Source organism: Triplophysa dalaica, chromosome 14, assembly GCF_015846415.1.
Source record: "Triplophysa dalaica isolate WHDGS20190420 chromosome 14, ASM1584641v1, whole genome shotgun sequence".
NCBI lineage: Eukaryota > Metazoa > Chordata > Actinopteri > Cypriniformes > Nemacheilidae > Triplophysa > Triplophysa dalaica.
The window spans coordinates 12556344-12571158 of NC_079555.1; the positions used below are offsets into that span (position 1 = coordinate 12556344).

At 41.5% G+C, this 14815-nt stretch overlaps 2 protein-coding genes across 2 annotated transcripts in view; one reads left to right on the top strand and one right to left on the bottom strand.

The window, feature by feature from the left end:
* The window catches only part of LOC130435844 (uncharacterized), a 476195-nt gene that overhangs the window by 109187 nt on the left and 352193 nt on the right, over nucleotides 1–14815 (top strand). The gene's annotated exons all lie outside the window — the stretch shown is intronic.
* Nucleotides 6134–10280, bottom strand: LOC130435822 (extracellular calcium-sensing receptor-like). Its single transcript, XM_056766674.1, has 6 exons — nucleotides 10072–10280; nucleotides 9687–9975; nucleotides 8848–9603; nucleotides 8520–8747; nucleotides 7817–7940; nucleotides 6134–7047 (listed from the first exon to the last, which is right to left on the bottom strand). Exons 1-6 carry the CDS (start codon nucleotides 10278–10280, stop codon nucleotides 6134–6136), a joined length of 2520 nt encoding a protein of 839 aa, XP_056622652.1.

Consider the following 14815-nt stretch of genomic DNA (forward strand, 5'->3'; position numbering starts at 1 on the left):
ATGGATGGGACATCTTCAGACACACGCTCTCAGCAGGGAATCAATCACGACTGAGTGTGTCAGCTTTACTAATCAGAGCGTTTGGGAAGGAAGGATTTTATATAGACCGTAAGTAATCCAGTCCTGTCCTGTCCTGTCTCTCTTATATCTGTGAGAGCGAGATTCCGAAGACAAAAAGTGAAAGCTTCTGAAGTGCAAGACGCCACAGGGCAACTGGTTGTCCCTACTCTCAGATGTCTGTTCTTGGGGAGATTCCGAAGGCAAGCATGACTACTCCGCAACATCAAATGAAGATGACGGATAGTTTGTGAAGCATGGGTCCTGAGGGACCGGGATCAGCAAATCTCAATGTACTCCATAGCCGAGCCCAGAAGCATGGACCAGCGAGGCACCCCACGGTAAACGAGCTGAGGAGATGAGGTCGTCCAGGCAGCTGTGGAGATATGGGAACACCGTGCAGGACACAAACAGGCAAGAGTTCTATTCCAAGGCAAGAGTTTTATTCCAAGGCAAGAGTTCTATTCCAAGGCAAGAGTTCTATTCCGAGGCAAGAGTTCTATTCCGAGGCAAGCGTTCTATTCCGAGGCAAGCGATATACAAACTAGGACTAGAGGTCATGAACCTAGACAATTTAATGATCTGACAATGTTTGGTGGTTCGAAGGAGTTTAAGTAGTGAGTGAATTAACCGGAGAGTGAAAGCAGGTGAGCAGAATGAATGAAACAAGAATCAGGTGTGCAAGGGAAAGGTGGAAAACAACGGGGTGGAGCAACCTCAGACTATTAGGTCAGGTTGAGTTAACAGCTCTCCCATGTGCTCGACATAAACAAAACACACAAAACAAATTGGGTTCAGACCCGAGCCCTGACAATGAAATATGTGAAATTTAAAGCGTATTTTATATTATTAGAAATATGAATTCGGGGATGTCGTCGGGCGGTGGAAGGAATACTTCGAGGATCTCCTCAATCCTGCGTCACGTCTTCCATTGAGGAAGCTGAGGCTGAGGGCACGGAGGCGGACTCGCCCATCACCCGGGCCGAAGTCACCGAGGTAGTCAAGAAAATCCTCGGTGGCAGGGCAACGGGGGTGGACGAGATCCGCCCAGAGTACCACAAGTCTCTGGATGTTGTGGGGCTGTCTTGACTGACACGCCTCTGCAGCATCACGTGGGGGTCGGGGACAGTGCCCTTTGACTGGCAGACCGGGGTGGTGGTCCCTCTTTTTAAGAAGGGGGACCGGAGGGTGTGCTCCAATTATCGGGGATCACACTTCTCAGCCTCCCTGGGAAAGTCTATGCCAGGGTACTGGAGAGGAGAATCCGGCCGATGGTAGAACCTCGGATTTAAGAGGAAAAGTGTAGTTTCCGTCCCGGTCGTGGAACACTGGACCAGCTCTATACCCTCTCCAGGGTGCTGGAGGCCAATCCACATGTGTTTTGTGGATTTGGAGAAGGCATTCGACTGTCTCTTTATTTCTAGGCGCAGCCAGGGGCCGGAGGGCATTGGGTTTGGTGACCACACGATTTCATCTCTGCTCTTTGCGGATGATGTCGTTGTGCTGGCCCCATCAGACCAGGACCTTCAGCATGCACTGGGACGGTTTGCAGCCGAGTGCGAAGCGGCTGGGATGAGAATCAGCACCTCCAAATCTGAGGCCATGGTTCTCAGTCGGAAAAGGGTGGCTTGCTCAATTCAGGTAGGTGGAGAGTTCCTGCCTCAAGTGGAGGAGTTAAAGTATCTAGGGGTCTTGTTCACGAGTGAGGGAAGGATTGAACGAGAGATTGACAGACGGATCGGTGCAGCTTCTGCAGTAATGCGGTCGCTATACCGGTCTGTCGTGGTGAAGAAGGAGCTGAGCCGCAAGGCGAGGCTCTCGATTTACCGGTCAATCTCCGTTCCCACTCTCACCTATGGTCATGAGCTGTGGGTCATGACCGAAAGGACAAGATCCCGGATACAGGCGGCCGAAATGAGCATTCTCCGCAGGGTGGCTGGGCGATCCCTTAGAGATAGGGTGAGAAGCTCGGTCACTCTGGAGGAGCTCAGAGTAGATCCGCTGCTCCTCCACATCGAGAGGGGCCAGCTGAGGTGGCTCGGGCATCTTTTCCGTATGCCCCCTGGACGCCTTCCCGAGAAGGTGTTCCGGGCATGTCCCACCGGGAGGAGACCCCGGGGAAGACCTAGGACACGCTGGAGGGACTATGTCTCCCGGCTGGCATGGGAACGCCTCGGTGTCCCCCCGGAAGAGCTGGAGGAAGTGTCTAGGGAGAGGGAAGTCTGGGCATCCCTGCTTAGACTGCTACCCCCGCGACCCGGCCCCGGATAAGTGGTAGAAAATGGATGGATGGATAGAAATATGAACATCCACTGTTAAACACCAAAACAACATAATCAAAGCCTCAAAAACAGCAAAAGAATGCCCCCTTTACAGGTTTTTCTGATGGCTTAAGCACATTTTTTGTAACTATTGGCTATTTTGCAAAACTCTACACATTTTCGTCTACATCACATGCAATGTCCTCTAGTCCAAGGCTACTTGGAAAATATTGGGGAAAATATCGTCTTGTGTGCCGAATCCACCCTGGTATTGATACCAACCTCAATGTCTCTGCATGCCACTTCTATTGCTTGCAGAAGAGTCATGCGGGCGTGCGGTTGCAGATCATAAACTTTCCACCGCCATGCTGAAAATAATTCCTCAATTGCATTTAGAAAGGGGCTGTAAAGGGGCAGGTATAAAAGTCTGAAATTATTATGGTTGTTGAACCACTCTTGGACCAGAGCAGCCCTTTGGAAACTTACATTATCCCAGATGATAACAAACCTATGCTCCTGTGGTCTGTCCTGCACAACTACATGTAGTGCATCTAGAAATGCAAGGATCTGTCCTGTATTGTAGGGACCTACAGTGGCATGATGATTCAATACTCCTTGGACACTTACTGCAGCACACGAAGTGATATTTCCCCCACGCTGCCCAGGGACATTTACAATTGCCCTTTGTCCAATTACGTTACGGCCCCGACGCCCTGGTTTTGGCCAGATTGAAGCCTGCCTCATCCACGTAGATGAACTCATGTGGCAGTTCAGCGGCATCAAAATCCACAATTGTCTGTAACAGAAAAAGATTGAATAGTGTTACTGAAAACACATACAGTAACTACAATGTCTATATTGTCACGGGCTGGGTATGTAGGGGCTGGGTTGGGTCCGTATAGACAAAAACTACAAGCTATAGGCAGGTCAGGTGGCAACATAAACCCTTATTCCCACATCACAAAATATAGTATGTAAAGTAAAGTGAAACACCTGCACATAATCAAGGCGCAGATTATTGACCCTGTCACTGTTTCTCTGAAATGGGACTCTGTACAGCTGCTTCATTCTGAAGTTATGTTTCTGTAGGATGCGACTTAGTGTAGAAATGCTGACCCTGTTGATATTGTTGAATACTTCTCTATTTGCAATTATGCGTTGTTGCAACTCACGAAGTCGTATTGCATTATTTTCTCGCACAATTTCAAGGATTGCAAGCTCTTGTTGTTGAGTGAAGAGCCGTGCCCTTCCTCCTTGAGGAGGTCGTCCAACCATTCTGTAGAAAATGTCACCACAAGATGTCATTAGATAGGTTCTTTTTCACAAAATGTACTTTCAAACTGTGAACACCACTGTAACATAACAATGGTATTCCTTTATATATACTTCACATCAGTACCTATTTTTGAAAAGTACAGTAATCCTGTAATTCAAATCACCATGCTACACATACAGTAGGTGGAAACTTGAGGATATACCTGTTCTCCAGTCGGAATGTTCTTATTCTCTAACTGAGGTTAGGGTGGACTCTTTGCCCAGCCTCCCTCATGGACAGGCCATGATTTATCACATGGTCCACCAAAGTAGCCCTGATGTCATCTGATACACATCTCCGGACTGGTCCTCCTCTTTGTCCTCGTCCTCTTCCATGTCTATGTCCACGTCCGACTACCCTCTGTCTTTGTCCTCCTCTTACTCGGACTCTCATCGCCTATAGTGTAAATAGTGTAAATCATAGCCATAAATGTGTATAGTTTTGCTAGGAGTGTGTTGATCATTTGGTAATTGAGTGTAAAGAAGTGAGTTGTGTTTACAGTTCCACAAAAAGAGTGCTGTGCAGTGGATTGTACCTACAGTTTTGCAAAGTGTGTGTTACAAAATTGCAAACTGAGTGCAAAGCAGTGTTTGTGCTTTTAGTTTTGCAAACTCAGTGAGTGGTTTTGCTATAACTATTAATAGTTATAGAAATTGTGCTACAAGAATCACAGTTAGGGTTTAAGCATTCAGAAAAAAACTTTAAGGGATTTGGATCAAACTTGAACATGTACTTGAAGAAATGGAACTTTGCTACAATGTAAAGTGTACAGCTTGCATAACAGTGTAAATTGGCTGTCCCTTCAAAATAACTCAACACACAGCCATTAATGTCTAAACCAGTGGCAACAAAAGTGAGTACATCCCTAAGTGAAAATGTCCAAATTGGCCTGAATAAGCTATTTTCTCTCCCCGGTGTATTTTTTTAGTGTTACAAGGTCTCCGTTGTGAATGGGGAGCAGGTGTGTAAAATTTGGTGGTATCGCTCTCACTCTCTCATACTGGTCACTGGAAGTTCAACATGGCACCTCATGGCAAAGATCTCTCTGAGGATCTGAAAAACAAATGTTGCTCTACATAAAGATGGCCTAGGCAAGTGTTTCCCAACCCAGTCCTACATGCCACCCCTGAAAGACTGTTTTAGATCTCTCCCAATATGAAACACCTGATTTTATTTCTAATCAAATTGGACTGCATGGCTGTCATCCCAGAAGGAAGCCTATTCTAAAGATGATGAAAAAAAACCCTGCAAACAGTTCATTGAAGACAAGCAGGCTAAGGACATGGATTACTGGAACCATCCTCAAACGGAAGGCGGAGGAGTGCAAGGTCGCTAACATACACCAGTTCTGTGATGTCCTCATGGAGGAGTGGAAGAGGACTCCAGTGGCAACCTGTGAAGCTCTGGTGAACTCCATGCCCAAGAGGGTTAAGGCAGTGCTGGAAAATAATGGTGGCCACACAAAATTTTCACACTTTTGCCCAATTTGGACATTTTCACTTAGGGGTGTACTCACTTGTTGCCAGGGGTTTAGACATTAATGGATGTGTGTTGAGTTATTTTGAGAGAACAAAAATGTACACAGTTATACACTGTACACTCACTACTTTACATTGTAGCAAAGTGTTATTTCTTTAGTGTTGTCACATGAAAAGATAAAATAAATTATTTACAAAAATGTGAGGGGTGTACTCAGAGATTCTGTTTATTGTGATTAGTTACTACAGCCGGTTTCAAAGCAACAATATAAACAAACGTTACTGCTCATGCGCACATTCGTGGACTGCTCTTTACTTCCGTTACACATTCACAAATAATAGAGTGCCTGTATATTATTTCTGATATCAAGAAAAAAAAACTAAACTTTCGTCTCCAATATTTTACTTTTAGACTGGTATACAAAGCTCAACCGCCAGATGTCCCACACGGTTTCTTTAAATGGGACAAAACTGCAGGACCCGTTAAACAAACTTTTTATTTAATAAAGTTAACATACAACAAAATTCAATAAATTGTTTATTTAATACAATTATTATACAATGAATAATATTAACTCATATTAACATACATTAAATCAAATATTAAAAGTTACATTATTGGACAAATGAGCTATCACTTTCTGCATTTGCAGGCACTTTAACAATTAATCCTTTTCATATATTACGTCTGGATAAATGCTGTGGAGGTCACTTTAAGGCAACAATTTTCATTTGACCTTTGTACTGTGAAACATTCTTTTGTATTCTGATTTGTTTGTCATGTGACAGTTAGCCTCTTTACTCTTTGTTTAAATACTTTACAACCTCATGACTCTGGGCCCTTCTTAACATTAGATTAGATTTATTTAAAGTTGTTGGTTTGGTGATGATTTGTATTTAATTAGTTTAAATATATGTACAAATATGTGTTATAAGTTTGTAAGTTAGCAAATTTCTTGTGTTTTTGTTTAAATGAACATTTACTAAACTGCAACATTAGAAAACACATATGTGTTTCTTTCTCAGTAGGATTTACCTTGTGTTTTTCCCATCAAATGTTGTTTTGTATTTTGTTCAGGCTTAAACAGGATGATGTAACATTTCGGTGCAAATATACAGAATAATAAACCAAAGCTTGAGGCTAAAATGGCAAATATCTCCACAGCTACAGAATATTTTCCAGGAGAACTGACATAAGCTGGAATAAATGTGATCCACACAGCACTGAATATGAGCATACTGAATGTGATGAATTTAGCTTCATTGAAGTTATCAGGCAGCGTCCGAGCCAGAAAAGCCAGAATGAAGCACAAGAGAGCCAGTAGACCAATATAACCCAGTACAGCCCAGAAACCTACACTTGAACCCAGACTGCACTCGAGAATGATCTTCTCTTTATAATATTTCATATTTTTATAGGGAAAAGGAGGAGATATTGTCAGCCAAAGCAAACATATAAGAACCTGTATAAGTGTAAAGGCAAGAACACTGAGTCTCTGTTGTACCGGCCCAAACCATTTCATGACATTACTTCCTGGAAGTGTGGCCTTGAAGGCCATTAACACAACTATTGTTTTCCCCAGAACACAAGAGATACAGAGGACAAAAGTGATCCCAAACGCTGTGTGACGTAACATACATGACCAATCAGTGGGGCGACCAATGAAAGTAAGTGAACAGAGAAAACACAGAGTCAATGAGAAGAGCAGCAGGAAGCTCAGCTCTGAGTTGTTGGCTTTGACTATGGGGGTGTCCTTCTTATTGTAAAACAGGACTGTGACCAGTACAGATATTCCAACTCCAAACAGTGAGAAAAAGACCAACACTAAACCCATAACTTCTGTGTATGACAGAAACTCTACAGTCTTTAACACACATTTATTTTTCTCAGCATTAGACCAGTATTCCTCTGGACAGTGCACGCAGTTATTTGAATCTGGAAGAAATAGAGATCATAATCACAATAGGTAGATGCAATATTCAGAATATAATGAGTTCAAATACTGGTCTTCTACTACTATTCAGGATGCAGTTTCTTGTCAAAGTGTTTTTCCACTCATTTTCTATAGGATTAAGGTCTGGAAAGTGGGATGGCATGACAGAAGCTTAGCATTTTGATCAGTGACTCATTTTTGTTATGAATTTTATGTTTTCGTTCAGGTCATTGTCATGGAAAGATTCAACTTTGTCCCCTCTTATGACTCGTGGAAGGAACAGTCAAGTTCGATTTTTTTATCTGTTGATATTTGCTACAATCCATGATGCCATCTAGCTTAACAAAGCATCAAGGATCTTCAGCAGAAAATTAGGCCGAAAACATTTCACACATGGGTTAATTTGTATCCTTTTGTGCAGCAAACCCATAATGAGTGTTTGCTGCTAAAATTTTATTGTTTTTTCATCTGACCATGGAGTGTATGAAACATTATTGACACTACTGGAACTTTAAAATGGGACAGGTTCTTTGGTCAGATGATGTCCTGCATCCTTAACAGTAGGAGGAAACTAGAAAGAGATCAACATTTTGCTATTTTAAGGTTCTGTCTGCACTCTGAGCAAAACTTATACGTTCCTGTTGACTTTGTTGATAAAACTTTCAGTTGCAAAATGAACACAACGTAAAGAAAGATTATAACATAAAAAGATAATTCCAAGGTGACAAACTATCCAGTTGTCTTGAATCTTTGATTTGGGCTGAAGTTTACCTGTCTCATTACTGATTTCTCCATCTGCACATGGAATACAGTCATAACAGCAGACAGGTCGTCCTCTCTGTACAGCCTTCCTAGTGCCTGGAGGACAACTCTCACTGCACACAGACCTTGGCTTCTACATGAAAACATACATAGGGCCTTGTGCAATCAGTTTTTATGTTAATTATGTATTTAATTTTTAAGCATTAAGTAATGTAAATCTACAATAGATACTAAAACTTGTCTACTAAGAATATTCAGTAAAACTTTTAAATATGTCTATCAATAGTTTGTATTTTTCATACACAAACACATGAACATTTATTTGCTAAAGGTCCCCACTTTTACTACATAAGATTTTAATTAAACGTTTTCTGCAGACTAAAACTTAAAAGATAAAATGCAAATTGGCTATAGTAGTCACTATATTATAGAAGTCACTATATTATAGTATATATTTAATTCAAATAAACCAAAACGTATGATTTGCCCGTGAGAGAGAATTAATATACCTGTCCACCCAGGACTTAATGCAATGTTCATTTTTTAAATGATAAAAAAAATCATAATTTTGTCAGACGAGCCTTAAAATTTGATATACTGTGAGGAAAATGTATTTCATTTTCGGTGCCTTTACTTATTATTATTTTAATTAAATAAAAATAAATAAATTAATTAAATATATATATATATTAAACAAAAAGGTTATTGTCACCTCCAGCTGTCCTCCAGCCCAGATTATGTTTTCAGTGTTAAGCAGAAAGCGCTGGTTAGGGGGCAGTGAGGCATCATAGTAACCCACTGCTTTAAACTGGAATGATCCATTAGAGTCCTGCTGCCAGTTCACAACTTCATAGTTGGCTATTGCAGCACCAGTGCTGTCAAACCACACACGTTCCCCAAATTTAACTGTAAAATTTACCTTTTTCAGAGCCTCAACAACCTAGTGAAAAGACAGATTTGTAGCATTATCATAGTGGGGTTTAGCACAAAATTCAGCTAAAATTGGGATCACTGTTTTCTCACATTCTCTTTTTGTTTACCTGGTGTGGTTGTATTGTCACAGTTTTATCACAACCTTCTTGTCCTTTGCATTCAAGCAGACTGTGAAGTGCATAAGCCACAGCATACACTGCTTTGTAGACATTACTTACATATCTATGTTCAGCCACCTCTTCATTGTAATTTCTAACCACAAGCAGATCTTCATATGTGCTGCAATACATTTCATATTGAGGAGAATCCTCATCTCTCTGTAAGCATGGAAAAGCTGTCTCCCAGAATGCCTTATAAGCATAATCTGGAAACCCATCAATATTTATTTTTCTTAATGAAAATCCGAGTGACCCTCCCATAACATGAAATGTCTTTGGAGTGATTAAATTCTGTGAAGCTATCCACCCAAACACCCCAATCATTTGGAGGCCGGTAATGTTCTGAATACTTAGCTGATCAATTAGAAATCCCATCTCAATAAATGAAACAAATGCAACAATCACTTTTGCTGTGCCCTGTTTCATTGTGTTTACCACTTTGATGAGTTTTTCAGGCTCTGTTCTGTAGAATTTTACAGAATACTCTATGCAAATCCCCTCCTTCTTGGCTGCATTTAGAAAAATGTCCATTCCATTGTTTCCATAGTCATTGTCACTGTTCACAGCTCCAACCCAAGTCCAGCCCAAGTGTTTTACCAAGAGTGCAAGTGCTCTGCCCTGGTAATAATCACTAGAAATAGTCCTGAAGAATGATGGGTAATTTTTCCTATTACTAAGACATTCACATGCAGATGAGTGACTTATCTAAAAAGAAAAATTGCAGAAAACAGCTAAAACAGTCATCAGTCAGGTAACTGTGTTAAACTTTGATTCTTATTGCCTCTTACCACTGGAATTTTAAAAGGTCCTGTTGTTCTAGACAGGATGATTGTGGTGGCAGACTCCGTTTCCCCAATGATAGCATGAATTGGAGATTGTCCATTGCATGTTTGCTCTGCTGCAAACTCCTGATTATTCATCACCGCCATAATAGCACTCATAGACGACAGTCTTGATGAACAGCTGTCATATATTCTGTAGCCAAGAGTAACATTTGGCAGCACATTTTCATTTCTGTTAATCTCCTCAACTGCAAAAACCATGACCTGAGCTAGCCGGAAATCTCTCACACTCACACTGTAAAAACATTCAACATTTACATTAGAAAAATCAGCAAATTTTTATAACAGCATATGCTGCTTTGTTTTCTGAATATTTTTCGATATAACAAACCTAGAACATGACAGAAGTTGAGGTTTTTGTTTGAACTCAAATGAAGGTAATGTTTCTTTAATGTGGACTGGAAAAATTGCTCCAATAGTAAGTTCTCCATCCTTAGACAGCAATGGGTATTTAGGGTCTCCAATCATTCGACAAGCAGTGTTTTCTGCCTTTGCATCGCGGTAATGGAAAAGCAGGAGTGTATATAGAAAAAAAAGCATCCCAAAGACTGAGCGCACCTGCAGCTACTAAATGCAATTGACCCTGATTCTCTAAAGGCTGTATTTTTATAGACATAATACGTATATACTCTACGTATGCCTAGCCAATCACCTCAGAGGGAAGAGCATGAGTCAAGTCAAGCAGAAATGCAACAAATATACGGTATGTGTCCCATTGTGCTATTCAGTTATTATTCATTGTAAAAATTAAAAGTGAAAAAATAAACCACATAACTGGATAAAAACCGGAAAACAAATATTTGTAATTATCGTATAAAAATAAAACTGCAGAGAAGTAAAAAAATATTGGTAACTGCAAGTTGACATCTTTCAAAATGTTAAAATGACAAAATTGTAGACTACAATAAATAAAAGCCATCAATAAAACTATGAATATTGTATAATTTGTAAATGTATGGAACTCACAATGGCTCTTTTTCTTTTTTGTTAGTACATGTAATTCAGGAATTTCTGGATAAGATGCACATTTTACTTCACTTTAGCCTCTCTCTTACCTAACCAAAATAACTCTCTATCCTCTAAGGGATAAAAAAACGCAAAAATGTGTACTATATGTTCACTTGCTGCGTTTCCATTACCCTTACAAATGCACAAATTGAAATAGTGCATTGAAAATGCAGGAAAATGGATGAGTGCAGTATGGAGATTTATTAGGAACAGTGAGGTAAGGTGGTTAGGTGCTCCAGATTGCATCGCTGCCGCCGGCTAGTTTGTATCCTTTGACACTTGCTTCTCCTCACATTTGTTCTTGGTCTTACTATTAGTGTATTTTACTATCGTTACCTATCACTGTCGTTGCCGAATTATTTATAACTTTATATTCTAAACCTATGTTAATTTAAATTTAACGCCGCTAGCAGAGTATTAGCGTGTAAGCTTGCTTTCTGTTTACACTGTGGAATATCATCTCCACATATTTGTCTTGTGTGCTAACTGTTTCTCTTTTTAAGCATATATACTAAGACTCATCAAGCAACCTTGGTAAGTTAGGATTGCACTTCATACCCGGTGAGTCATGGCTTCTATTCCTATTGTTATTACTTGCACCTCATGTCATTTGTTTAGCTTAGCCTTCTCTGTCAGCGGCGAGGGTTTTACATGCGATAAATGCAGGGAAGTAGTTAGGCTGACGGAGAAGATCTTAGAATTACAGTCTCGCATCCAATCTTTATTTGAGGATAGTAAGAGTGTTAGGACCGTACAAAACACTTTGGATGCGAGCAGCGTTAGCGCACACAGCTCGGTTCCGGTTGAAAATCCCCTGCAGCTGGGAAAGTTTGTGACGGTGAGACGGCATAGTCGCAAGACAAAACATCACTGAACCGTTCCAAATAAAGTCTCGAACAGGTTTGCCCCACTCAGTGACCACCGACTGAGAAACCTGCTGAATGTGCCCTAGTGATCGGTGATTCTATTGTCCGCAACGTTAACATAGATGCACCAGCCACCATAGTCAAATGTTTACCAGGAGCCAGAGCGCCTGACATCAAGTCAAATTTAAATGTGCTGGTTAAGGCTAATAGTAGATTCAGTAAGATTGTTATTCACATCGGCACAAAAAATGTTAGACTCCGTCAATCGGAGATCACTAAAGATAATATTAAAGAGGTGTGTGAGCTCGCAAGCATGATGTCGGACACTGTTATATTCTCTGGCCCCCTCACTGCTTACCGTGGTGATGAGATTTATAGCAGATTATCATCACTAAATGGCTGGTTGTCTGAGTGGTGCCTGCAGAATAACATAGATTTTATAAATAACTGGAAGAGTTTTGAGAGCAGACCTGAACTGTTGAAACGAGATGGTCTCCATCCCTCCTGGGATGGGCTTTCCCTCCTCTCTAGAAATTTGGCACACAGTCTTAATAATGCTAAAGGCTGACTACCTGGGGCCCAGGTCAGGAAGGAGACAGATTGGTTTAACCAACTGTCTGCTTGCCGTCTCGAGTTGCAGAATACACAAAATATACAACATGTAATAATCCCTTCTTCCCCAAGATTATTACTATAAATTGTATCAAAGAATTTGGTGGGTTCTTATCAGAACTAAAACTGGCCCCAGATAGAGTTCTTGTCGTTGGTGACTTTAACATCCATGTAGATAACGATACAGATGCCTTGGGAATGGGTTTTAAAGACACTCTTAACTCCATGGGCATTAGTCAACATGTGTCAGGACCCACTCACCTTCGTAATCATACTTTAGATTTAATACTATTTTACGGTATAAATGTGGACAATGTTAAAATCCTTCAGCAGAGTGAAGACATTTCGGATCATTATCTGATATTATATTTGCTTCACTGGCCTACAGCTGCAAATCAAACTCCTTGTTACAAATATGGTAGAACGATTACTTCAACTACTAAAGATGTGTTTCTCGATAATCTGCCTGAATTGTCTCAATTCCCTAGCATGAGTAAAAACGTTGAAGATCTTGACATTACTATTGAAAATTTTAACTCCACCTTCTCTGAAAATTAGACACAGTTGCTCCTCTGCGTTTAAAGTTTTAAAATGGCAGCCCAACACTGTGGTATAATGAACACACTCAGGTTATAAAGAGAGCGACCCGTAAAATGGAGCAGAACTCCTTAACTAATACGGAATACTGCTTAACTATTGACGGATGCTCCATAAAATCCTCATCGTCAGCTAAGAATCATGCCGTTGTATTCGATGGTATTCTGTCATTTGAGAGCCATGTTACCAACACCTGTAAAATTGCATTTTTCCATTTTAAGAATATATCTAAATTACGTCATATGCTGTCACTGTCAGATGCAGAGAAATTAATTCATGCATTCATGACATCAAGACTAGATTACTGCACTATTTGCCTGGCCTTGGGGGCTGTTTTAGAAAAGTTTTAGATAATCAATATTGCACATAGGAATTTTTTGTCAGTTTAATATTTGACCTGTGTTTCTCTCTTAAATGTGTGCTTTCACTGTGCCTGTGTGCGTGTCTGTCAGTGTGTGTGTGTGTCCATCTGTGTGTTAATGTATGCATAGTGTGTGGAGCGTTTGTATGTGGATATGTCTGTCTTCTATGTTTTCACCTTTTTCTTGTTTTTTACAGGAGCCTCTAATCTCTCTTGAAATATCCCCCCTCACGGTCCTATGCGCACAGACATCAGGACCTCTTGTTTGAGGAGATGACATTCCTCAAGTCTGGCCTCCCAGAGGGGGCCTGAAAAGCACGGCGACCCACTCTCCAATCTCTACAAGGGGGAGCATGATTCGTCACGCTCTCCTTCTTGACCTCACGCCTGATGTAGATCGGGCCAGAACGGGTCTGGGTGGGGCTTGAGTACGGCGGGGAAGAAATCTCACAAATGCCTCATCATGGTGCTTTGCTCCTGGAATCTACAGACACGATATTAACCTCGTCGCCAAACAGACCGTAAGGCAAAACGGGGGCATCAAGAAGGAACACCTGGTCCTTGTCCTTTATGCCCGTGAGGTTGAGGCACAGATACCTCTCAGCAGAAACCAAAGGAGCCATGGACCGGCCGATAGCATGGGCCATCAGCTTGGTTGCACAGAGGAATACATCTGTATCGCGATGAAATTCTGAGAACGCCTCATCGTCAATAGACCCACCTGTGCTCAGCTCATTGAGCAACATCAGTGTGATCCGCTGCCTTAAAAGCCTTCCCCACCAATGAAGATATTATTCTAAACAGCTTGGTGGGGAGTACAGGCTACTTTAGGGATGATGATGTCCCAGGTGATAGATAGCCTGCAAACATCTGCTCCACGTGGGGCATTATCATATATCCCTGTGTCTTTGCATCCATAATAGTCAAATAAATCGACATTGAGAGCACAAAGACGCGGGATGAGTAAGGTTAACTCCATGAATGAGTTAACCCATCATGGAGGTCACCAAAAAAGGGGAGAGGGCTTCGCTGATTCCCCACCCCCTTGCCACCTGACAGCAATCTGTCATCCAGTTTCCAGAGCTACGGGACCTCTTGCTCTTGCGGCCAGTCGAGATTCAGCCTCTCGACTACCTTATTCACCACCCCCGGTACGTCCTCGTATGCTTTTATATCGCAAGAGGATCGCTCCGAGGAGGTGCTCTCAGCATGTGAATAACTTCGATATTAAAAGCCTCGCAATGTTCGCACTCTCCCTCGAGCCTTCTTCCCAAAAACAGCTAGCAACGCACGCACACAAAGCGGTCCTTGGTCCATAAGAACCTGAGAATACGTTTATTTCACCTGTCTTTCACGTGTACCCTAAGGTGTGTTATTCAGCACATCTCCCCCCGAGTTTATTTCATAAATTGGCCTATGCAGATAATAGAGTAGTTTTGAGGGTATGCGTATTTGGCGTGCTGTCGGGAAGAGGGCTCTGAGCTCGTTCATTCTTCCGAGCTCAGAGTGCTCCCCCATGTCCCCATGGCAGAATTATGGCAGTAGATCTTTCACAACCTCACCCAACTGGGTTACACTTGCAAAGGTGGTTCTGGTTGAACCATTGTTACTGTTTATACCTGATAAGCTTG

Excerpts from the sequence above, each read along its gene's own strand:
- LOC130435822 (XM_056766674.1), bottom strand. The coding sequence starts at position 10,280 with ATGCTTTTTTTTCTATATACACTCCTGCTTTTCCATTACCGCGATGCA. Across the intron at positions 9,976-10,071 it reads CAACTTCTGTCATGTTCTAG|TGTGAGTGTGAGAGATTTCC; the intron begins GTTTGTTATATC and ends ATGTTTTTACAG. Across the intron at positions 9,604-9,686 it reads GACCTTTTAAAATTCCAGTG|ATAAGTCACTCATCTGCATG; the intron begins GTAAGAGGCAAT and ends TTTTCTTTTTAG.